Source organism: Mesoplodon mirus (assembly GCF_964341445.2).
Source record: "Mesoplodon mirus genome assembly, chromosome: 6".
In the NCBI taxonomy this organism is placed as follows: Eukaryota; Metazoa; Chordata; class Mammalia; order Artiodactyla; family Ziphiidae; genus Mesoplodon; species Mesoplodon mirus.
Window position 1 is genome coordinate 138,802,223 of NC_138982.1, and position 26,427 is coordinate 138,828,649.

At 45.1% G+C, this 26,427-nt stretch overlaps 1 protein-coding gene across 2 annotated transcripts in view; it reads right to left on the reverse strand.

Annotated features, from left to right (window-relative positions):
• Nucleotides 1-295: 295 nt before the first annotated feature.
• Nucleotides 296-26,427, reverse strand: part of HLCS (holocarboxylase synthetase) — a 186,674-nt gene continuing 160,542 nt past the window's right edge. For both annotated transcript variants that reach the window (XM_082625222.1, XM_082625221.1), the window contains 5 exons: nt 12,235-12,302; nt 10,588-10,748; nt 5,365-5,479; nt 2,759-2,972; nt 296-660 (listed from right to left, as the gene is read on the reverse strand). In XM_082625222.1, coding sequence (XP_082481348.1) covers nt 489-660; nt 2,759-2,972; nt 5,365-5,479; nt 10,588-10,748; nt 12,235-12,302 — 730 coding nt within the window. In that variant the 3' untranslated portion in view covers nt 296-488. The remainder of the gene's footprint in view (nt 661-2,758; nt 2,973-5,364; nt 5,480-10,587; nt 10,749-12,234; nt 12,303-26,427) is intronic.

Sequence of the window (26,427 nt, forward strand, 5' to 3'; positions counted from 1 at the left end):
GCTTGTAAACAGTGTTACCATATCTCTAACTCACCAATGGTCTGGGCCCGAAAACTTTTCTAAAATCTGTTTTTAATAGTCTAGGGGTAAAGACCTCCACTACTGGGAAAACATTTGAATTATGTCATTGCTGTTTCCATGTAAAAACTACCTCCCTCCCCAATTAAGATGCATCCAATTCCAAAAGGGGAGAAGAATTTCACACCTATGGCAGGGCTTATACCTGAATTAAATCTTCCACTTGTCAACTCTCCATCCCCAGCATCTTCAAACACCAAATAAAATGACAACAGAACAAAATTAAAGAATTTACAGCTTAAGTGGAGGGAGAAAAAATTTGCCTACAACTGCGAATTAGTTTCCCAGACCCATGGGCTAGGACAGGCGGCGGAAATCGATGTGCAATGCTCCTGCCGTGGTCCTGCCCTTCCGTCTGTCCCAGCTCAGCCCAGCTGTGGCCCGGGGCCCAGCAGACGCTCCAGACAGGACTACGGCTGTTTGGGAATTATGAGGTTTCTCAGCATGTTGAAGGAGTTGCCGTCTGGATGCACAGTCACCACTTCGCCGTTTTCCTGGTGAACCAGAAGGAACCCGGAATCATCTAGGCCGACTATCCACACCTTTGGTCCCTCAGCACTTCCCAGGCGGACTTGCTGAGCACTGAAAATGAAGAACAGCCCCCAGTCACCAGGGAAATGTAATGACGCTGCTTGAGACAATTAGTTAAGTAATTATACATTATGCGAAAGGATTCGGGGGTGGGCTGGGATGGATATAGTTAAAATGAATCTGAGCCTGAGCTCTGACTTCCACTGGTCTCCCCTGAATTGTCCTGAAAACTACCCGAATAACCAGGGTGATGGAAAGTCCACTAGGGAGTTAGGAATTGCTTCCCTTATAAACGAAGGCACTCCTCATTCTGATCACGTGGAACGATTATTTGCACCACTTTCTCACCCTCCAGCTACTTTAATTTTTATTTATTTATTTATTTTTTGCTGCATTGGGTCTTTGTTGCTGCACGCAGGCTTTCTCTGGTTGCGGCGTGCGGGCTTCTCATTGCGGCGGTTTCTCTTGTTGCGGAGCACGGGCTCCAGGCGCGCGGGCTTCAGTAGTCGTGGCACACGGGCTCAGTAGTTGTGGCTCGAGGGCTCTAGAGTGCAGGCTCAGTAGTTGTGGCACACAGGCTTAGTTGCTCTGCGGCATGTGGGATCTTCCTGGACCAGGGCTCGAACCCGTGTCCCCTGCATTGGCAGGCGGATTCTTAACCACAGTGCCACCAGGGGAAGTCCCTCTAGCTACTTTAAAGAAGCACTGTTCAACCCTCTAGGTTTTTTGGCTGAGACTGGCCGCTTTCTGGCTGTGTTCAAAACTCTTAGCAAGTTGGGTAGCATCAATTACAAGTTAAACTCATTCTAATTTTACTTCTTTCGAACAGTTTCCAAATGCAACTGTTGAGTTATATCCTTGTTAACAGTTTTAAAAGTATAGACTCTGTACCTCCCCAATTTTTATTTTGAAGAATTTCAAACCTACAGAAAAGGTGAAAAATAGTACAATGAACCTCATATTCCCCCTTCACTTATATTCACACCAACTGATGACATTTCCCATGTTTGCTCTCTTTACACACACACACACATACACACACACCTACAGTTTTGTGGGGGTGGTTTTTGCTGATACTTAAAAATAAGTTGCAGGCATCGTGACACTTTACACTTAAATACTTCAGCATGTATCTCCAAAGAATAAGAAGTATCTCCTACAAAACCAGAATATCATTATCACGCTCAAGAAATCTGATCTTGGTACAATAACATTATTTAACATACACTCCCTGTTCAAATGTCCCCATCGTCTCATTAATATTCTTTGTGGCTATTTCCTCCCTTCCAGGATCTGATTATGAATCACATATTGCATTTAACTGTCATGCCTCCTTAGTCTTCTTTAATCACAAAACTCCCACCTTCTCTTTGTTTTTAAGACACTGCCATTGTTGAAGGGTAGAGGCCTATTGGTATACATCAGTGCTTCTCAAACTGAAGTGCTTGAGAATCCCCTGGAGCCTTTGTTAAAACAGGAATGCTGGGCCCCAGCCTCAGAGTTTCTGATTAAGGAAGTCCAGGGTGGAAGTCAAGAATCTGCCGTTTCTAACAGGTTCCCAGGTAAGGCTGCCACTGCTGCTGGGAGATCTCACTTTGAAGACGACTGTTATCAAGAATGTTCCACATTTTAGATTTGCCTGTTTCCTCACAATTAGGTTCAGCTTAAACATGCTGGGCAGGAAAATCTCCAGTGATGTTGTGTCTTTCCCAGGGCATCCTACCAGGAGGCACGGGATGCCCGTTTGTCCCAATGACTGGAGATGCTAACTTGCTCAAGGTGGTATCCACCAGGTTTATCCACCAGTAAAGTAAAAGATAATGATCTAGACCAGTGTTTAGTTTCTCGTCTTAAGATACTAAACTACTGATTTAATAAAGGAATTTTTGGGTTTTTTTTTGCGGTACGTGGGCCTCACTGTTGTGGCTTCTCCCGTTGAGGAGCACAGGCTCCGGACTTGCAGGCTCAGTGGCCATGGCCCACAGGCCCAGCCGCTCTGCGGCACATAGGACCCTCCCGGACGGGGGCACGAACCCGCGTCCCCTGCATTGGCAGGCGGACCCTCAACCACTGCGCCACCAGGGAAGCCCTTTTTTTTTTTTTTTTTTTGTCAGGAATTTTAAAAGAATGAAGACAAGCCAGCACTGACCTGTGTAGCCAATATTTATAATAGAGAGGAAGGACGCCATTGGGCCCTTCGTCCTGAAATGTGTCGATCAGCTTCTCCAGCACAGTCACACTTCTGGCGATGAGATAATCAGCTCTTAAGGGCTTTAGTTCGGCCCCGAGTTGCTTATTGTATTCTGTGATGAGATCGTTGATGCATATGGTAGGGTTGCTGTTAGTCACGTTAAATCCACAGCCTGGACAAAAACAAACAATTGAAAACACGAGTAGCTCAGCCTACTGACGACATCACACGTTTCTCTCAACCACCTGGAAAAAGTTACAGTTTTTACTGTCAACTTCCTGCTTCCTTGTCCTCATTGTGAGTTTACTGTCTCTGGACACTTAAAGACTTACGTCTTTGAGCCCATCTTCCTTCCTCATCCTTCCCTCACTATCCCCATCAAACCAGAACCATTCCAAATTTATTACAAATTAGTTGGGGAAAAAAAGCCAGCCAGATTTGATTCAATTAAGCAGAAGCTATGAATGGGACAAAACAGAGTTGCTTCCGAAACGACCACCTCCTGTGGTCGAGCCAAGAATTGGAGCTCTGCACGGAGCCCGATGTAAAATAAAATCTCTTGTTTCTTTCTCTATTTAAATAATGGAACACATGCTTAAAAATAAAGAATCTTATTCAGGTCTTAAGAAGTAAACTCTGGATTCAGAGATTTCCAACCTTGGTCATGACTTAACCCTAAAACACATCTTTTAATGCTTTATCCTTGGAAGTCTTTGGTGCTAGGGTTACACTGTTGGCAAAAGGCCTACCCATGTTCAGTGGCTCTTTCACAAGCCCCTAAACCAAGGCTTCACGACAGTGAGTTTCTGGCTTATCTCTGCTGTTACTTAACACCACTGTTCTCTGCAGGAGAGGGGAGACTTTAGAAAAGCCGAACCTTAGTTTTCGGCAGGGCCCTGAATCAACCTCAAAGAGGTCTTCAATAGGAAATAAAGTACTGCAAGAACTAGGCAGGAAGACTATTGTTTTTTTCAGGGCCTCTGAGAAAAAAATTCCCAAAATACTTGCCTCAGATAGAACAACGATATGTACAATAACTACTTTTTGGTGACTGTTCTGTGCCATTTTCAGTGTTAAGGGAAGGACTGATCGGCCTCAGATTATTATTATTTTTAAATATACTGGCTATTAAAATACAGAGCAATGTGAAAAAACAAGTAACTACAGCAGCAGGGGCAGAATCTGTTGTTGTTGTTCATTTGTTCTTTCATTGGACAACATACACAATGGCTGAAGCGCCTGCGGCATAGAAAGCATCCCATTAAGTGTATATAGCGCTGAAAGAGCTCCCCTGTATTCAGAAATCCAAAGTCCTGGGAAAATAGCTACATGAACGACTGTCAGCTTAGGCTGCGTCTTTCTAAGGACCAGCAAGCACCCTTGACGGTGACCTTGAATCTTCCCCAAAGATGCCCCCTGTCCCCCTCCCCCACCTCCCAACGCCTTAAGAAGGCTATGGATTCTCCCCGCAGGAAAATGTTTCATTCCCCCCACACTGACAAAATTCCCTAGCTCCCCGAAGGAAACCCAGCACTGGGCCTCCTCAATATCTGTGGGCCCTATTAGGAATCTCTGCGCCTAGCCCAGTTACTCATTTACAGATGGGAAACGGAGCTTGGAGGGTATGAAGAAGCTTGCCTAGAATAATATTGCCAGTTGGTAGCAGAGCTGGAAGCGTACACCTTGTATTCTTTGGCTGGCGTTTCTAACACATGATCACATGTTTCCTCTCCATTACTGAGTTTTGAACACCAATCAAGCTCTCCTGGGCATTAGGGAGAAGCTGATGCTTGGATGACCAGGGGCCGAGGAACTTCTGAAGCCACTTCAGATCCATCTTCTTGCCTGATACGGAGGTGCTGATGTGAAACAGGGATTCTTTACCCCACCTTGACCAGCCTGGAGCTTCTTCTGAGGTCAAAAAGAAGGCAACTTTTCCAGGGACTGGGAAGGTCAGATTAAGAATACAAGAAAGGGGCTTCCCTGGTGGCGCAGTGGTTGAGAGTCCGCCTGCCGATGCAGGAGACACGGGTTCGTGCCCCGGTCCGGGAAGATCCCACATGCCACGGAGCGGCTGGGCCCGTGAGCCATGGCCTCTGGGCCTGCGCGTCCGGAGCCTGTGCTCCGCAACGGGAGAGGCCACAACAGTGAGAGGCCCGCGTACCGCAAAAAAAAAAAAAAAAAAAAAAAAAGAATACAAGAAAGACTGCCAGGACACCCATCCTTGAAATTAGCTTTCTTTTCTTGTTACCAAATAATACAGTAAATGTTCACTTTCACTGTTTCTAATTCATTGAGAAGCAGGAGTGGGGAGAGGTATAAGAAAACGCCTGTTTGGTGAGATGCCAATTCAGTGGTTTCCATGGCCATAGATAGGAACACTAAACCCTTTGAAGGGCTTTCTACCAATCTGGCCTGTTGTGCACGCATATTGTGTTCTATAACTCAAGACTCAAAGAGAAAGTAATCCCATATGATAATCCACTCCCCCCAATACAGCCATGTGTGAACCACTTTTATTTTTATTAATCTAAAAATTCTGGGGGAAGGCTTTAAAAACTTACCAATAAGTATATAAAATGTTTCTCCCATAAGTGTTGAGTTAACCAGAACTCCACCAAGCTTCATGAGGTCACTGTAATAAATATCGTTGGGCCACTTCACTCGTAAGTTGATATCCTAAAGGAAAATCTGCATATTAATCAAGCAGTCAGAAGACACAAAGGGACCAGAAGAGGTCGTCCAGCTAAAATTAAACAAAAGAAAAAAGAAGAACAGAATACTCTTGAAACAAATGGAACAGGGAGTCTCATCCTCTCTTCTTTCTGAGACAGCTAATCACCGCTTTGGAACAACCCGGTATTAAAGTACCTGGTGGGGCTAGAGGGAAGGAGACCTAGAGAACACATTCAACAGGAATCCCAGCACTCTCCCCACCCCCATCACTGTTCATCATCAAAAACACTCTCCGAAGACGCCTACCTTGGGAATTAAGTTCATTATCCCAATATCAACGACTACACCACAGAGTACCATTGTGTGCTGGGGACAGGGGGCAGGCAGAGAATAATACTCTCAGGGCTCTTTTCCCTGAAGGAGCTTCTGCTCAGGAGAGAGACGAATGGCCCTGAATTAACCAGCGTCCTAAAAGCCAGGGAGAAATGCGTCAGCAGAATGCCATGGAGATTCAGAGGGGAACCTCGTTTCACTGAGTTATTAGACAAGGACTCCATGAACTGCCACCAGCCAACTCGGAAGAGAGGAAGAGACGTGTCCAGCAGCCTGCGGCCTCTCCATCCTGAAGGATGTGGCCTGGGCAACCCTGCCTGTGCCTGGTCTCAGTGGAACGGGCCAAGGGTGGACACTGCCTTGAACTGGGCCACCCAGACCCCCACCTCCTGCCATGACTGTGAAGTTGGGGCACACAGACTGGGTGAGACCCAGTGGGCGCCAGAACTGCCAGGGCTCCTGGGTCTGGGACTGGCAGGCAGGTGTGGGTGGAAGGAAGCCCATCTGGACACACGAGGCTGGAAGAGAGACACTCAGCAAAACAAAACCAAGAGACCAGAGAGCAGATCACGGGCTCAGTCCCACAGGGCTGGCTCGCTCTTCACTGGGGGCAGGCACGGCACCAAGCCCCATCTCGGTACCAGCCTGCACGTCACGTATACCAAGCCCATGTGTTGGTACTAGTACCATCTCTATTTAACAAAGGGAGGACTGAAGCTTAGAGACACTGCCTGGCTTGCCTGAGGCTGTACCACCTGCAAGCGGCAGAGCTGGGATACAAACCCAGGGCTTTCTGACACCAGCCCCTGGGAGCTTAACCCTATGCTATGCAGCCTGCCGCTTCCAAGCAATCCTCTTCCCTCCCTCCAGCAGGACTGCTTTTCACCCTGGCCAGTTAGAACACGTTTCTGTCCTTTACAAGCTCATCTGCCCTATGACAGGGAAACCTCATATTACTTTTCTGACTAAAATAAGGTTCGGGGGGATGGGTGGAGGTGGGGTGGGAAGTCTGTCCCCCAGGGGAAACTGGCAATGTTGGGAGGCATTGCTGCTTGTCACAGCTTGAAGGAATCCTACTTGCATCTAGTGGGGAAAGGCCACTGATGCTGCTCCACCGCCTGTAATGCCCAGGATGGTCCAACAACCGAGACGGAGGGGCCCAAACGTCAACAGTGCTGAGAGTGAGAAACGCTGGTCTAGAAACTCTGCACCTTGGAGACCATGGTCCTGGTCACTCTCCCAATTCCCCTCTTTCTCCTCTCTTGCCTACCCACGTCCCACTGTGGCCGGCACAGTGCCGGCCGGAGCTCAGAAACAGCTCCTGCACCCCAGGGGCCGCTGCTTACTTCTGCGCTGCCCCTGCTCTCGGGCTCCTGTTTCACTTCACATTTTCAGGTCTAGTTAGTTAATGATGCAACCTGTGAAATTCTGGGTTCTCACCCAGGTGAACAGGACATCTATTCCAAGATGAAGAGAAAGTCCAGGTGTTTATTTTTCATTGTCTCAACCTTTTATTCAGACAGCGACTACAGGCCTTCCATGTAGAAAGCACTACGCTAGGCTCTATGAGGACCAAAATAAAACCAATCCTGTGTTCAAAGAGCTGGTTGCTTTGTAGGAGTTAGAACCAGAGCACAAATAACCCTGCTTCAAGCAATCCATGGGAGGTGCCCTAAAAGTGGCCCAGACATTTTTTTTTTTTTTTTTTTTTTTTTTTTTGCGGTACGTGGGCCTCTCACTGTTGTGGCTTCTCCCATTGTGGAGCACAGGCTCCGGATGCACAGGCTCAGCAGCCATGGCTCGTGGGCCCAGCCGCTCCGCGGCATGTGGGATCCTCCCGGACTGCGGCACGAACCCATGGTCCCCTGCATCGGCAGGCGGACTCTCAACCACTGCGCCACCAGGGAAGCCCTGGCCCAGACATTTAAAGCACTTGCATGGCATCGGAGGAGGGAGAGTTTGTAGCTAGCAGTTTCCAGGAATGGCATTTGAGCCAGGACTCTCAGGGCAAATCGGACCTGGAGGTGCAGAGAAGAGAACAGGAGCAGGATACACGGGTGGGAGGAGGCTGCAGAAGCCCAGCAGGACCTCGAGGACAGAAAAGCAGCAGGAGTAAGCACGGGCAGCCCAGCGCGGGTTCTGGAAGGGATGGCACGCAGGCCACCACACTGCCCCTGGTCCGACCAGGCTGGGTATGGTTCGTGTACAGATGGTGACATCTGGCCGGGGACAAGAAGGGCAGGGCGTAAGAGAGGCCAACCCAGCACAACGGGGGGCCTATTTCAACCACCCTGTAGCTGTAGTGTGTAAGCTAATTAGACTCGGTGAAAAATGAATATTCAGGACCTCCCTGGTGGCGCAGTGGTTCAGAATCTGCCTGCTGATGCAGGGGACATGGGTTCGAGCCCTCGTCCAGGAAGGTCCCACATGCCGCGGGGCAACTAAGCCCGTGTGCCATGGCCGCTGAGCCTGTGCTCTAGAGCCCACGAGCCACAACTGCTGAGCCCACGTGCCACAACTACTGAAGCCCGTGCGCCTAGAGCCCATGCTCCGCAACAAGAGAAGCCACCGCATTGAGAAGCCCACGCACCGCAAGGAAGAGTAGCCCCTGCTCGCTGCAACTAGAGAAAGCCTGAACGCAGCAACGAGGACCTAACGCAGCCAAAAATAAATAAATACATAAAGTTATATAAAGAAATAAATATTCGGTTGGCCAAAAAGTTCGTTCGGGTTTTCCTGTACTCTGTAACTAACGAACTTTTTGGCCAACCCAACACTAAGAGAGTGGATCCTAAAAGTTCTCATCACAGGGGAAAAAATAGTTTTAATAACCATATGAGCTGATATATGTTAATAAAACCTCCTGTGGAGATCACCTTACACTATACGCATATCAAGTCATTATGCTGCACACCTTCAACTTATACACTGCAGTATGTCATTTACATCTCAATAAGACTGAAAATAAAATAAGAAAGAAGCCAATCCAAAACCATACAAATAAGAAGATAAGGCTGAGCTGGACAGCTACAGAAATGGGATAGGAACTTTGTGGGGAGCTTCTTAAGGAGAATGGGGACACACCCGCGGGTCCACTGTTGAGGGCAAGCTTTCCACCTCCCCACCCGCTACCCCAGCACCTGGCAGAGCCTTCGCACACAGCAGGCACTCAGAAAGTGCTTGCTAAGTTAACAAGTGAGGCTACAAGGTCAAAGTTAAAGCCACGAAAAAGTTAAACAGACTAATTTAAATTTTTACTTTATTTTCCTAAGACTAATTAACCTGTTGCTAGGGTTAAAGATATTTTCCCCACAACAGAATTTTATCTTCTCGACTGCTTAGTGCAAGATGAAGTGTCCAGTTCAGGGGCTGCACGCTGGGCCTGTGAAGGTTGGTGACAGTCTGATGAGCCCAAGCCCATGAGACACAGCAAGGATGCTGAGCGCCCGGTATCAAATCTCACGCTTCGGCATACGTGCCAATGACTTGACGTAATATGGGAAACATGTACCCTGGTCCCACATACCATGACTATGAGGACATGGCCACATCGGAGGAGCTTAAGGGGCAGTGGAGAGGATTGCTTCTCCATTGAAACACTCACAACAGACCCCCTTTCAAAGTCATGATCTTAGCATCTGGCTTCACAAATTAATACAATAATTGTTTTTAGCCTGACGTTAAGAGCTGTAGGTGGGGAGCAAGGCCGGGAAAAAAAACCCTTATTTTTATTTTATATGTTTAATTTTTTTTAGATGAATGAATCTTTTTTTTTTTTAATTTTTATTTATTTATTTATTTTTGGCTGCGTTGGGTCTTCATCGCTGTGCGCAGGCTTTCTTTAGTTGCTGAGAGCCGGGGCTACTCTTCCTTGCGGTGTGCAGTCTTCTCATTGCTGTGGCTTCTCTTGTTGCGGCGCACAGGCTTCAGCAGTTGTAGCTCGTGGGCTCTAGAGCGCAGGCTTAGTAGTTGTGGCGCACGAGCTTAGTTGCTCTGCGGCATGTGGTATCTTCCCCGACCAGGGTTTGAACCTGTGTCCCCTGCATTGGCAGGCGGATTCTTAACCACTGCGCCACCAGGGAAGTCCCAAGAACCCCCTTTTTATAACCATATGAAATTCTTCCAGGAAAAGGAGGAGGGGGATACAGCACGTGGAGCCTGGGGAATGGCAGAAAGGCTTCATGACTGTGTTAAGTGCTCTCTTTTCCTTGTCTTCTTAATAACTGACACCAAAGCATTCAAGAGTATTGATGTAGCAGGCACATCTGTCCCTACAGCTGGGTGCAGATGGCCCTAAACGAACATGCACATTGAACTCAGGCAGCCACAGACAAGGGATAGCTTTGCTGAGCACAGACTGTGGTAAATGAAGGTAGGAAATGAGAAGGTTTGTTTAGGCCTATAAAATAATCCTTTTCACCAGAAAGCATCACAGATAAATAGACCCATCCAGTCCAATGTGCTTCAATAAGAAAGAAAGAAAGGAAGGAAGGAAGAGAGGGAGGCAGAAAGGAAAAAGAGGCTTGCCCTTACTAGGACATTTGACAAATCTGACAAAAGGACAGAAAGGGAATTCTGGAAGATAATCACATTGCAGCAAGCCTGAAGCAGCTATAAACCTGACGGTGCTTTGAAACCTCCAAGAGCACTCTGCTGCCAGCTTTGCAAAAGCAGGCTGAGGCTCCACATGAAGGAATCATTCAGACACGTACTACAAACACACCTGAGCTGAGATGTGCATGCATGGTGGGGATGTGACGGTGATGAACTGCACGTACCTGGTACCCAGGAATGGACCTTACCGCCTCCACGACAGCCAGAGACATCAGATGCTGGACAAACGGAATCCTCCGTCCCAGCTGGGATCTCAGTGGGATGGAGACAAGCAGGGTAGAAAGAGCGCACCCCACAGGGCTCAACCAAGCATTCCTTCCCCGCCCTGGAACACAAAGCGCCATCAGGAAACCGGCCATTCTGCACCGTGAACAGACTCAGATGTACATAATGCCAGAAAAAGTGCTGAGGCCTCAGAGCCACACACTAAAGCCCTGTCCCACCTGAATGACTGATGAACGTGCTTGGTTATTCTGGGGTTAACTCAACAACAGAGAAGCTTTTTAAAATCTGAAGCTCTGTTGCTGAACAAGTTTCCAATAATTAGCATAATGTCCTCCCTCTGTGAGCATATCATTTAGACTTTGATGATAAAGTCTTACACAGTGTCTGAACATCACTCTCAGTTTAATTCTCAACATACGGCAATGCAGGTGAAAACAGAGACAGTGGGGAAACCGGATCGAATCTATGCTGGTCCAGGAGAGGTCCTGGAAGCCATTTGCTAGAAGTGAGCCCTACTGTGATGGTCCCATAACGCTGTGAATACATTAAAAACCACAGAATAGTACACTTTAAATTGGGGGACCGTATGGTATGTGAATTATATCTTGCTGTTGTTTTTTTTTTTTTTAAAGGAAGCTGAATTTGAAAAATGATCCCTGATATTAACTCTCTGAGTTATTTTTCTTAAAAAATAGAAGTCGAGAAAATAACATAATCAAAACGAGAGGTATAATCAAACTTGTTCCACGTCTTTTTTTAAACCACCTTACTGAGCACCCCAGCCTTGAATAAAATAAATTTTTTTCTCTCTTTTGAGTTATGTTCAAAAGACATGCTCAAGAGAAAGAAGCGAAAACAGTGGATTTCTTATTTCATTGCTTCTTCTGAGGAAGGCATAAGAGCCTCTGAGAGTTCAAAGGACGTTTGGGTCTGCCTGCTGCCAGCTGCGGGTGGGGAGAGACAGGGGCCAGTCGCTCCCGGTATGACCACTGAGCACGAATCTGCTTGCGGCTGGACCCCAGATGGATTCTGGGAGGATATGGGCTCTTGCCTCCGAGAGTCAGCAGGTGTTGGAAGCTCTGGGCAGCCCTAGGCTTCTTTGTGGTCATTCTGTGAATACGCATTGATCGTGGATCGAGTGCCCACTCCGTGCAAATTCCAGTGCCAGCTGGCAGATGAAAGACCCCTCCATGTGACACTCGGTACCTAGACACAGAAGGCACCTCACAGAGAACCTTCAGGAAAATAAACGTCTCTATAACATAGCTATTATTCACACACTGCAATGCCTAGAATGTGTCAGAAAGAAGAATTTACAAGACGTAGGTAAATGAACATTAAAACCATCACAAGCGGACATCAATTGATTAATAAACATCTCAGTTTAAGAGAATGCTTTAATTCTTCTAAGGTTCAATCTTCTAATTGATTTTCCTCCCTCATCTCCATTTTAGGGGTGTGTGAAAACAACTTCTGACTCGAGTCATGTCGATGATCAGCACATGCAATCAATTGGCTCTCTGGCCAGGAGAGTCACAGATTTTAGAAAACAAAAACCACAGAAACAGTAACAAAAGATGACTGACCTTTGCCCTGCGTTTGGTGGACTGCGATGGCGATTAAACCCATTTCCTGTGGCATCTCAAACATCAACCTGCAAATGGTGGGAAAGACCAGTCAGCCAGAACAGGGACACGACATGAGAACCGGGAGCTGAAAGTGGGGGACACTGTTTGCACTCATTTGTGAATGTGTTAGTAAGGAAGGGCCATCTTACGGGTTTCAAGGGATGCTGACCCCATTCCCAGCCTCTGTAGTGAGAATGGTGGAAAAGGGACAAAGAAAACGCCATTTAATATCAAAAAAAATGGTTGGGGGGCAGTGTGCGTGCACGTGTGCCTGCCCAAGCTGTCATTAGGTTTATCCGAGACATTGTTAGATGACATTTCTTTGGAATATCCTATCAAGTTCTCTCTTCCCCCGCTGATGTGGTGTCCCTTCTCCGAGTGACAACTAGCAATTCCTGACATTTGTTTCTACTTAGAGTGCGTTTCTGTCTGAACACACTAGAACATAATGATAACAGAAGTTTCTGATTATTCAGAAAACTAATATGGTGGCAATAAAGCCGTTTAAAACACACACTATCCCCTGAGAACTAATTATGTTTTAACTATAGTAAATAAATCAACACCTTCTGAGAACTCAGGAAAACCTTGGATCCTTTTAGGCTTGAGTTCTGCTTTTAAAATGGTTTTATTTAAAAGAATACAAACTTCCCTTTGGGGGATAGGTAGAAAAGTGCACAATATCTCCACCAAATGAGTTGACATTAACTTTTTTTTCTTTTCTCTCTTTTTTTTCCCCCAGAAAAGGAAAGGGAAAAAAATCCCTCACACTGAGAATTTCCTCCCAGTTCCATTCTACATATTTAACTCCACGTTAGGAAGGTTTTCCTGTGCCTTCCGAGGAGTTGCTGACCAGGTACTGAGCAGGCATAGTTCACCGTCGGATTTATCAGACAAAGCAAAACATCAGGTTTGTCCACGGTCGGTGCCGCGGCAGAGGCCTCTTTGAAATACTTTTCTGGGGGAGGGAAGTGGCAAGGGCAGCAATGACAGCGAGGTGGTGTTTTGTATAAACCAAGTTTCCACGAGCGATTCCAGGGTTTCCACAGCACCCCCGTGCTGAGGAGAGAGACCACGCTTTGATAGCCCTTCATCCTCACCTCCCGGCTCGGGGAACGGGGTGGAACTTCACACATGGTAAGAGACAGAAAATACTTAAAGGCCAAAACAACCAGGGGGTCTCTGCGCACGCACGCGGGCTGGCAGAGCCTTGCAGGGCGCAGGCAGGCCCGGTGAGGGGGAGCCAGAAGACCCCTTGACTTGCTAAGAAGAGCCTGGCCACATCAGGCAGGGGCCGGGCTGGTCCGACAGCCACGGGGCATTCCCAGCGAGCAGCCAGCCCCGCTGTCTGGGTGCCAAGCCCACTTCCATCTCACATGAAATACAGCTCCAGAAGTATTTCTCTTGGACACCATGAATAACCCATTGAGATCGACTCTGCCTATACACTGTTGGGCTCCAAGAATAAAGCGTCCTGTTCTTGCGTTGGAGCGGCAGAAAACCCTAAGAAGGAATCTTTATCCGCGCAGGGAGGTAACACTGTCTCCTAGGAGCCTCCTGCTTACCAGAGAGACCCAGCAGCCCTCCACCTGGGCTCCTAAGGCACGAGCTCTGGGGCGGGGACGCCTAACAAATTTTTCTGTGGGAAGGGGTGCAGGGGATGATTTTGCACGTGTGAGCAGATTGCGAAGGTTCTCTCCATGGCAGAAATCTAGGATGTTCTGTAAATGAACATGTAGACGGTAGAAGTTCACGTCTATAGGAAGCGGTGGTGATGGTGGAATTAGGCGAGGGGAGGCGGGGAGGTTCAGAAACCAAACACAGCCTTTTCTAGAACAAAGAGAAATGATGAAGGGAACATATGCACTAAACTGCCGGAGCTTTGGCAGCAGTTTAACAGGGCATATGGATGAGAAGACTGAGCTTGTGCTGCTGAAGGCCAAGAGGAAATTCTGCGAGGAGGGAGACAATGGGGGGGCGGGGGACTGGGGGTGGTGTAATGCTTAGTTTGAGGCCAGTGGAGGCCGCCAGATTTATTTGTGCTATCTAAGATAACTCTGGGGGCCAAACCACACGGCTCACGGTCAACAAAGAAGCATTTATGAACGTTTGCAAAATCTCAATTTTGCATCTCTGAAGATGAAGGCTCTAGGTTACTTTAGCAGAAAGGAGACACCATAAATGCATTTCCATCCCGAGTTGACGTTATTCTCACAAAAGGAAATAGAAAAAGGAGGGAAAAAAAGAAGAAAAAAAAAAAGGAGGGGGTTACATAATGACTACCTCCCTGCCTCTGTGCTTTTTTTCCTCGTTGGCAAAGGCTGCTTAATAAATGGTTTCTGTGAGTGAGCAGAGGGCACGCGCTGTATACCAACAGGGCACGCGAGGAAAGTGCTCTGTGTTTGAACACTTCCCTTGGGTCCGAAACATCCAGAGCTCCCAAGGCTCACCTGGCAAACAGGACAGCATCCTGACCACTCTGTTACTAAGGACATCACAGTTCCCACTGGGTTCCCTGCCAACTGGAACGTCCTGAAGTTCACGTTGTTGTTGGAATTAAGTTTCAATAATTAAAACTAACCAAGGGACTTCCCTGGAGGCGCAGTGGTTAAGAATCCGCCTGCCAATGCAGGGCACACAGGTTCGAGCCCTGGTCTGGGTAGACCCCACATGCCGCGGAGCAACTAAGCCTGTGCGCCACAACCACTGAGCCTGCGCTCTAGAGCCCGCGAGCCACAACTACTGAGCCCACGTGCCACAATTACTGAAGCCCGTTCGCCTAGAGCCCGTGCTCTGCAACAAGAGAAGCCACCGCAATAAGAAGCCCGCGTGCTGCAACAAAGAGTAGCCCCCGCTCTCAGCAACTAGAGAAAGCCTGCGCACAGCAACAAAGACCCAATGCAGCCAAAAAAATAAATAAACTTATTTTTTAAAAAAACTAACCAAGAAGACAGGCCACTATGAGTTAGTGAAAATTCTGAATGAACAAAAGTTTAAATCCAGACCCAGTCAATCCACTTTGAGGATTCAAACCTAAGGAAATAGTCCACATTCACCACTGTGTTATAAAAGGAAAAAACTGGAAATTACTTAAGAGTTCAGTAGGGAAATGGTTACGTAAATTATGTTACATGACATCAGTGGAATAATTTGTAACCATTAAAAATGATAGTTATGGGCTTCCCTGGTGGCACAGTGGTTGAGAGTCCGCCTGCCGATGCAGGGGACACAGGTTCGTGCCCCGGTCCGGGAAGATCCCACATGCCGCGGAGCGGCTAGGCCCGTGAGCCATGGCCGCTGAGCCTGCATGTCCGGAGTCTGTGCTCCGCAACGGGAGAGGCCACAACAGTGAGAGGCCTGCGTACCGCGAAAAAAAAGATAGTTATGAAGACTATGTAGCAACATGGAAGAAATGCTTTCAATAGAATGTTCAATTTAAAAAGCAGGATATGAAACCTACGTATACTTTTATCCCAAATGTGTAAAATTCACAGAAAAAGGGAGGAAGGAGATTTGACAAAACAATAACTGTTGGCTATATTAGGATGATTTTTTCTTTATTTTTTTAAACTTTCTTTAAGATGACTGTTTACCTTTCATTTTAAAATACTTTTGAAAAATTTGGGGGAAAGCAGCATGGTTTTTATGTTTAAATATAATATTTGTAAATGTTTCAAAGAATAGGACTGAAAGATCTGCTTTAAAAATAAGATAATAACAGTTACCTTCAGCACACATTTTATTATAACCAATGAGCAAGACCTTATTTGATAAGGAATTAATGAGCAGAAACTCTTAAAGCCTGTCTGTTCATACGCAACGGGAGCCGTAAACGTTTTACACCTGCTGACTCAGCGACTGTACTCCTAAGATTGAATTCTAAGCAGTATTCAGACAGGGAAACAAAATAATTCAGGGACACAACTATTCATCACAGCATTACACAGTGAAAAAAATCACAAATAATGCAAACTGTCCATGACGGAGGAAAGAAAAAAATTCATAGAATCCCCACATGAAAAAACATCACATAGCCATCAGTGATACAGGCAAATGTCCACTGAACACCACTAGATGACTTAAAGAGGGTAGAAAATCCTATATACTGCATGATTCCAATGATGCTTTAAAATATACTTTTAAAAATTGTTAGGAAATATACCAAAATATTAGCTGTGGTTACTTTAAGGAGTGTAATTATTGGAAAAAGAGCTAACACTGAGTAAGGGGCATGTCCCGCTCCCTCTTCAGTCACCTAGGAAATGGTCTCGCTCTCCGTAAGACTGGAGCATGAAGGAATACACAAGATGCTGTGACACAGGGTAGGGGCTTTAATGTATCACTTGCTCTTTGTTGTGTAGATCCCAGAAGGCCTCCAATTTCCTCTTCTTGGAGATAAAATGGATGGTCAGAGAGAAGATGGGGAGGAGAACAGTGGTGGAAAGTGTATGTTTCGGGACCCTTCACAAACTCTAGAGGTAATGCCTCTTCTCTGTACCTCTCGCCCACTTCCCCCATCTCTCTTACCTACACACACACTAACGTGATCTGAACCTGGACTAAAAAGCTTTTAGATGAACACAACTGGGTTGCAGAATCCTCACTTCCAGTTCTAGGGTCTCTGAGCCCACTTAGCAAAGCTATAAACCATTGGTTGAACTAGCTATTTGGCTTTTTAAAAATAACACATTATTTAGGTTATTGCTTACAAATACTTTTGGTCACTTATACACAGCGGCACAACAGTTTTACTAATACATTCTTCCATTATTTTCTGGATTGGACACTTAAAACTACAATGACCTGTCATCAGTCCACCTTTTTGGAATGCTGTCAAATAAGTAAGCTTTAGATCATATTCCTTTGTGTTTTCTGTGTAAGAGGATGCGCATTTCAGTTAGAGGCAAAGTGGGAATTTGGACTGCTCAAGAGGAGAACCATCACCACCTTCCCCATGGGTGTTCCCCAGAAGCAGAGGCCCCACCTGTATTTCTGTTGAAGGATGTCTGTGGGTCAGATGCTCTGTTAGATTTCCATATCTCCTAGCATACCAATCATTCGTAGATTTTCATCTAATCTTCCCCATTTCCAACATCATACAGAACAGCATCTACACTACTGCTAAATCATTTAAGTGCTCACAGGGAGGGAGTCCTGTGGGTTCAGCTTCCAGAATGAGGCACCTTTCTAGTACATCAAGCATTTGTTGACGTTAGTCTGTATTATTCAAGATGAACACAAACCATTGTTTCTTACCCCTGACACTGCACCATAAATACTGGATATGTTTGAGCATCACCTCCTACCTTAGACCAGTGCTGTGACAGAATTCACAGATGGACAGCTAAACTTGTGTAGACTGAACTACGGCACCCACAGCTACCTCTGAGGCCAAGCCTACAAGACAGTCCTGATCCTAGATCCTCAGCACAGTTAAACTTGCCACCAAAAATGGGAACTCAGATCATGTCTAACCCCTCCACTAGGAGTCCCCAGATCACAGGATCTTCTCAACCCACTTCTCAGGCTGATCAGAGTCCATCATCTTCAACTGGGTGTGGAGGGGCTCCACCATGGAGCCATCACCATGGCTCATTTACCCCAACAGAGGCGCTTCTATTTTGAAATGCAGCTGCCATTTCAGAAGATGGACACTACACTGACTCATCTTGACCATGTCTGTCTCCAAGCAGACATCTGGGAATCATTTTCCTGAAGGCACTGTCGATGTTTCAACTCAGTCACCTGGAATCAATGCCGATTTTCTGCACTTTACATGCATTATCTCATCTAAGCTTTACAAGTCAGATGAGGACACAGGCTTGGAACGGCAAAACCACTTCTATAAATAGGCCACTGAGTCAGCAAATCAGGAATTCAAGTCAAGGTCTGGTTGGTTCTAAGACCGATGATATTTTGTTTTTCATTTTGTTTTTAACCTTTTACTTTGACATAATATCAGACTTACAGAAAACTTGCAAGGATACAGTATAAAGAATTCCTACATGCCCTTCCCCCAGCACCCAGATTTCCCAGCTGTTAACCTTTTACCAAATAGGCTGCTCCGTATCTGTCTGTCCATAATTCTTTTTTCTGAACTGTGTGAGAGTAAGTTGCAGCCATAATGTCTCTTTATCCCTATATACTTCAGTGTGCTTTCCTAAAAATTAAGGGTATTGTTTTACATAATCAGAGTACAATTATCAAAATCAGGAACTTACCACTGATACAACACGGCTATCTAATCCGGCAAACTTTTTCCGTAAAGGCCAGATAGTAAATATTTCAGTCTTTTGTGAGCCCTATGGCTTCTGTTGCAACTATTCAACCCTGCTGTCTGAGCAAAAAAGCAACTGTAGACAATATGTAAATAAATAAATCTGGCTGCGTTTCAACAAAACTTTATAGACACAGAAATCTGAATTTCATATAATGCTCATGTGTCACAATACAGAATTTATTGTAATTAATAGACTTTTTTTTTTTTTGTGTGGTACACAGGCCTCTCACTGTTGTGGCCTCTCTCGTTGCGGAGCACAGGCTCCGGATGCACAGGCTCAGAGGCCATGGCTCACGGGCCCAGCTGCTCCGCGGCATGTGGGATCTTCCCGGACCAGGGCACCAACTCGCGTCCCCTGCATTGGCAGGCAGACTCTCAACCACTGGGCCACCAGGGAAGCCCTAGACTTTCTTTTTTGAGTGGCTTTAGGTTTATAGAAAAACTGAGCAGGGAATTCCCTGGCAGTACAGTGGTTAGGACTCCATGCTTCCACTGCAGGGGGCCATGGTTCAAGTCCTGTCGGGGAACTAAGATCGCGCATTGCGCATGCCGTGCAGCGTGGCCAAAACAAACGAACCCCCCCAAAAAAAACCAGAAAAGGAAAACCCGAGCAGAATGTACAGGGTTCCCATCCCTCAACGCCCACCCCATCCCAGTTTCCCTATACTTAACATCTTATGTTAGTGTGGTACATTTGCTGTAATTGATATAATATAATTGTATATTAATACATTGTTATTAACTAAAGCCCATAGTTTAATAGTAGGATTCACTCTTTGTACTGTACAGTTTCATGGGTTTTTTTTTGACAAATGTATAATGACATCTATCCACCACTACAGTATCATATAAAATAGTTTCACTGCCGTAAAAAATCCCCTGTGCTCCATCTATTCATCCTTCTTTTCCTCCCCTCACCCCTGGCAGCCACTGATCTTTTTACTGTCTCTATAGTTTTGCCTTTCCCAAGATGTCATACAGATTTTGCTTCTTAAACATTTTTTCCAACCATTTAAAAATGTAAAAAAAAAATTCTGCGTGCTTAGGTGGTACAAAAACTGGCAGCAGGTCATAGTTTGCCAACCCATGATCTCATCTATGGAATTTGGTCAAGTTTCATCCATTGTCCCAACAAAGCCCTTCACAGTAACACACAATCTGCCTCTGGTTGAGGATCTAATCCAGGATCATGTGTTGCATTTAGTTGCCATGTCTCCTTAGTCTCTTTGATCTGGTTCTGTTCTTCATTTTGTCTTTCATGACCTAGACATTTATTGAAGAGTGGAGGCAGTTATTTTATGAAATGTCCTTCAACTTATTTATGTATTTATTTATTGTTTAATATTCATGTATTTATTTATTTTGGCTGTGCCAGGTCTTAGTTGCGGCACGTGGGATCTTTTTTTTTAGTTGCAGCATGCGGACTTCTCAGTTGTGGCATGGGGGATCTAGTTCCCCAACCAGGGATTGAACCCACACCCACTGCATTGGGAGCAGGAGTCTTAGCCACTGGACCACCAGGGAAGTCCCTGCCCTTCAATTTAGATGATCTGAAATCTCACGATTAGACTCAAATTAGCATTTTGGCAGAAACACACATTAGTGAGAGTGTCTCCTTCTCAGTGCATGGTATCAGGAAGCACACAGTGTTCCCTCGTCCCAGTACTGGTGAGTTAACTTTGAGCCACTTGGGTAGGGTGGGGTGTGCTAGCTTTTCCACTGTAAAGTTATTGTTTTTCCACTGTAGTTAATTAAGTACTTCTGGGGAGATAAAATATATATCATGTTCCTCATGAAATTTAACCTACGAGTGTTAGCATCTTACTTGAATCAATTATTTATCTGATGGCTGCCAAAGAGTGGTTTTTCTGATTCCATCATTTCTTCCACGTGTACTTGTTGGGATGCTACTATAAGGAAGAGCTTTTTCTTCTCCCCGCACTTACTTTTCTTTCTTCCTTTCTTTACAGCAGAATGGACTTGTGGAGCCTTATTTATCCAACAGAATATTTAATTTCCTATCATTATTTATCCTGATGCTCATATTATGCCAGATTGGGCAAGGAGAAGCTCCTTCAAGCGGGTGTCTGTCTCCTACTGACAAGTGGCTGTCAGCTTTCAGCACTTCCTTACTTTTTTGGCATAAGAAGAGGTTCCACAACCATCCTGAACTTTCTCAGAACCAGCCCCTGGAATTGGCCCTTTCTCCAAGGAGCTCTGGTTCCTTTTACTGGAGAATGGTACTTAAGAAACAAATCTGGGTGTTAGGAAAGAACACTAAAGTATGTGTGTTTCCTTCCATCCATCCATCTTAAAAACCATGAATTCACTGAAAACTCCCAGTTCCAATCCAACAGCACTAGGTCCACTTTATTCTCCCCCTTTTTATATTTGTAACTTCCTTCTCCAGTAATGAGGTCTGGCTCCCATGATCTCAAATATATTGACTTATTTGCTCCATACTCGAACAAGCAAAAAGTGGTTTCAGAATTGCTGACCCATGCTACTGTGAGAAACAAACTTACTAACTAGGGTTCAATATTTAGCTATAGTTTTTTTTTTTTTTGTCTTTGGCCTAAGGCTATATAGTCAAATATTGTGTTTTAAAGTTTTTAGGGTTTGTTCTTTTTCTCTCTTACCTGAGTGTGGTTATGTTAGTCTTCTGAAATAAGGTGAGGTTTAACTGTACTTCTGTATTCCATTACAGGGTCGTGCTCCCCTCCCTCCTCGTTTCTTTATTCTTTAACTTGGTTCCAAGAGTCAGAACTGTACAGAGGGACTTCCCAATGGCAGAGTGGTTAAGAATCCGCCTGCCGGGATTTCCCTGGCAGTCCAGTGGTTAACTCTTTGCCTTCCAATGCAGGCGGTGCGGGTTCAATCCCTGGTCGGGTAGCTAAGATCCCACATGCCTCACGGCCAAAAAAAACAAAACATAAAACAGAAGCAAGATTGTAACAAATTCAATGAAGACTTTGAAAATGGTCCACATCAAAAATCTTTAAAAGAGAAAGAATCTGCCTGCCAATGCAGGGGACACGGGTTCAATCCCTGGTCTGCAAAGATCTCACATGCCGTGGAACAACTAAGCCTGTTTACCACAACTACTGAGCCTACGCTCTAGAGCCCGCGAGCCACAGCTACTGAGCCCGCACGCCACAGCTACTGAAGCCCATGTGCCTAGAGCCAGGGCTCCACAACAAGAGAAGCCACCACAATGAGATGACCACGCACCACAACAAAAAGTATCCCCTGCTCGCCGCAACTAGAGAAAAGCCCGCATGCAGCAAGGAAGACCCAACGCAGCAAAAAATAAATTAAATAAATTTATTAAAAACAAAACTGTACAGAAAAGTAAACTCTGAGAAGTGTCACATTTCCCCCCACTTATCCCTTCTATCTAAGTCTCCCCATCTAACTCTTTTCTATAATTAACAATTCAACTAATCTCACTACTTTCTGGTTTATTCTCCCTGTGTTTCTTTCTGAACAAATGCATAGATACTTGCATATTTTCTCATTCCTCTTTCTTCTTTACAGAAAGTTACCATTTTGTATTCTACTGTCTTTTGGGGTTTTTTCACTTAATATAACCTGAAAACACTGTTTAGATGTTCATAGAGCTATTCCTTGTTCTTTTCTAAAACTGCTGTGTAGTGTCACATCGTGTGGGTGGAGCATAGTTTATTCAACCACTCTCCTATGTGCATTGAGGTAGTTTCCAAAAATGACAGTACGTATAATGTATACCTTTGTTCACACGTATTTTTGTACTGTTGGCAATGTATCTTCATGGTAAATTCCTAGAAGTGCGATTCTAGGTCAGAGGATAAGTAACTGCATATTTAACTTCATGAGATACTACCATAGAGTGTGATATCACACATTTTAGTTTTTGCCAATCTGATATGTAAGAGTGATATTTCACTGTAGTTGTAATCTGCATTTCTCTTGTATGTGCAGTTTTCATTATACACACACACACACACACACACACACACACGTATAGTGAATTACCTGTTCATGTCTTTTGCTTATTTTTAAGAGTTCCTAATATATTAGGAAATATTAATGCTTTATCTGTGTTATCTTGCCAATATTTTCTCCAAGTTAACTGTCTTTTGATTTTATTGATGGTGGTTTTTATCATACCACAATTTACTTTTTCTTTTTAAATAGTCAAATGTATCGATTTTTTTCTTTTACTGACTCTTGTTTTTGTGTCTTCAGAGCCTTTCCCTATACCCAAGTTATGCAGGAACTCATCCACTTATTTCTAGTACTTAAAGGGCTTCACTTTTTAAATTTAGAACTCTGATCTGTGTGGAGCTTATTTTTGTATATGGTGAAAGGTATGGAACTGATATTATCTTTTTTTCCCAAATGTCTCTCAAACTGTCCCAGGGCCATTTGTTAAAAATTGTACCTTTGCCCTAGGAACTTGAGATGCCACCTTTATTACATACTAAATTTCTGTATGTACTTGGGTCTATTTCTGTACTTCCTATTCCTTTCTGCTGCTCTCTCCATTTATTCATGTGCCAGTAAAGCCCCATTTTAATTACAGAGGCTTTGTAGTGTGTTTTAAAATCTATCAAGCCTAGGGCCCCCTCATGGCTTTTCTTTTTCATTGTTTCCTGGATATTTTTTTTCATTGTTTTCTTGCATATATATTTTTTTTCCAAATGAATTTTAGCATCTACTTGTCTGCCTGCATTTAAAAGAAACAAACCAAAAAAACCCAAAAAACAAAAAAGTATTTTTAGTAAAAGTGCATAATTTATAAATTATCTTGGAGAGAACTGACATCTTTGTGGTGCTGAGTTGTCCTATCTATGAGCAAGGAGTGTCTTACATTTGTTCAAGTATACTTTTTTCTGAAGTTATGAAAATTTATACTCAGAGTAAGACGAAATGGGGTCCTTACTTTTGTAAGAATGGAAATAGAGTTGACCAAAACTTTTAAAAATTAAATACCACCACACTTGTCCCAAAGTTTATTACCTCTGCCTTGCATGTCTGAAGAGGTATTTTCCCTGCTCTGTACACATTCAGCTTAAATATGCTGGTCGTTCCTAACCAATTTTACATAAAATATCAATACTATAATAAGCAGTTTCCCTACCTACAGAGCCAAGTGGCTGCTGAAACATCTGGGCAGACAAAGCATTGTGAAGGTAATGAATTTCTTCCTCTAGAAAGGGAAGCGCCACCCTGCCACTTACTGGGCCCTGTTTTTCCACCCCAATACCACTGCCATTTCAAGGGTAATTACGAGGAGAAATTCCCTACCCCTACCAGCTGGCCCCCAAACCACTGCTTCTTTCACCACCTTGCTGCCCTAGGTATCAGCCTTCCTCTTTCCCTCTCAGGCTCAGACCTCTCTCCAGTGGCTTCCCTGCACCCCGCCCGGCAGAGATCAAGCAACATGCCAGAGCTTGCTCTACCAGGAAGCTTAGCATCAGCTGAAATCTTCACTCAGTGGGACAAGGGGCCTCTTTCTTTAATGCGGGGCTTTGCTCCATGACATGCTGGGTTTACGGCCCTCATGAACTAAACCTGTTCAGAATCCAATTCTAGAACAGATTTTCGTTCAGCTGGTTATTTTCCAATCCTCCCTCCCCAATCCCATTTTCTGCCCAACTCTGTTGACCCCTTGAGGCCGGCTTCTGGTTGGGCTCCCTGCTAGCAGAACATTTTATACCCAGCTCCCTTACTCAATTCCACTATTGTTTCAGTTAGTTTTATCTTTGATTCTCTAAGATTTCCCAGGTGTGCCATCATATCAACTGCAAATAGAGTTTTACTTCTTTTTCAATTTGTATACAGCCTCTAACTGACTTTTCTTATCTATCTGAATGGGCTAATAGTTCTAGGATGATGTTAAATAGAAGTTGAGTACCCTGCCCTTGCTCCCAGCCTTTGGGAAATGCTCTTAGGATTTCCCCATTCAGTAGGACACTAGCTTTGGGTCTCAGAGAACCACTCGCTCTTTCCCAACACTGGGCCTTGTTTTCTGCTCTCACAGATGCTCCAGGGGGCTCTGGGAAATACTATTTCCTCCCTTGCCCCTTCAGACCCAGGGGTGGCAAAGGATTCCCTCTGTGGCCAGTCTCTGGAGACACCCCACATGTAGGGTCTGTCGCCCTGCTCTCGCCTCCATAAGCTTTCCCTTCACCTCAGTTGGATGACCTCAGGTACCTACCATGTGCCCAGTGCAGTGGAAGTACAGTATTCTCAACCCTATTTCAACAGGACCCTTGTGAGTGGAGAGGAGAATGAGCACAGATGAAAAGGCCGCTTTTCCTGGGGTTTCCTGAAACATTTCTCTCCTCGTAGCTTTGTCTTCATCCTGCCTCTTTAAAAAGAAAGTGCTTCCCATTTGTTAATTTTTGAGAGGTTTTACTGCCCTTTTATTTCGCTGGATGTTTTAGAATCAATCTTCTTTATATGTTTATATATTCTTTTCTATTTAAACTTTTTTTTTTTTTAATCTAAAAAACATAGGACCATACCGCTGAAGGTGTCAGGAAACAGGCTCAAGTAAGGACGGGCTGCAAAGCCTGCTCTGCCAACAAAATGCCAGTAAAATCTGAAACCCAGGCTCAGACCTACTGGTAATGTTCCAAAATTTAAAACTTAAAGAACTTCTTTATTCCAGTAAATGAGCTTCCCTGTGAATACCATCAAAATCCTGTGCTTTAATGAGTGAGGGAATATCAGAGGAAGGGGTGGAGAAGGAAAGAATTTGGACGAGTATGAAATTTAATTTAAAAACTATTATGAGAAGTTTAATTTCCCCCTCCCCCAAGTAAACACATAAATCTTTCCCATGCATTTTGTTTCATTTTCCTTCAAAAAAACCCAAATGTTTTAAGGTATCCTGAACCATCTGAAACAAGGACAGAGTCAGTCCAGTGGGGTGGAGTTTTTCATAATAAATATATATTTACTGTAATATACATACACATTTCCTATTAATTAAAATGCCATGTTAGATATATGGGAGATATATGCAAAGAAATCTAAAGTAAAGGTGCATTCTCACTGAAGGTTTAATCAGGCCAGGGGAAAGGACAGTAAGGATAACCAGCAATACAAGGCCATGAGTGCCACCTGAGTCGTAAGGACAGTAAGAGGTGTCAGGGTTAAGGGGGAGCAGCTCACTTCATGCAGGGAAGAGTGGCGGGGGAGGGGGAGAGGTCAAGGCAGAGCAAACCCCCAATTGCATTTAAAGATGTGAACATGTGTGGAAAATAAGCTCGCCTTGGTTTGCCTAGGGCATCGTCACTTCCACTCCAAGTCCTGGTGTAACTCAGCTTTGGATGCTCTTCTAAGAGCATCCCCCAGGGCCAGGTGGGATGAGGCACCACCTTAATCTTAACAGGAAATTGGCAACTAAGTGTGTATCTTTGGGAGAGCACTGAGCCATTCCAACTCCAGCACAACCACCATTCAGCGGGCACTTGGTCTGACCAGACTGAGGGACTGCTGGAGCAGGGATCCTCTGCCACAGCAGGGGGTCAGAGAAAACCCAATGGAGATGCTTTGCTGGGGGCATCTCTGGGGGTCACCTACCTATGCCAAGCCCGCATCTCTTCATAGATGAAACTGCACTCTACCCCTTAACCTCACAGGGCCTTGTGAGGAAGAAACAGGTCGCCCTGCATGGGCACCCTGAGCAGAGTGCCTGGCACACTGCGGGCGTCTAGTTAACTGACCCGGTGGAAGGGATGGATGGCTCCCGGGCGGTATCTCCTCTAGGACAGGAGGCAACTCCGGCACTCCAGATTAACACAGGGCATACTGCACCCTAGCTGGAGATGCTCTATCACAAGGACATTCTGGAAAAAGAGGAATCATCTTGTGTCTGT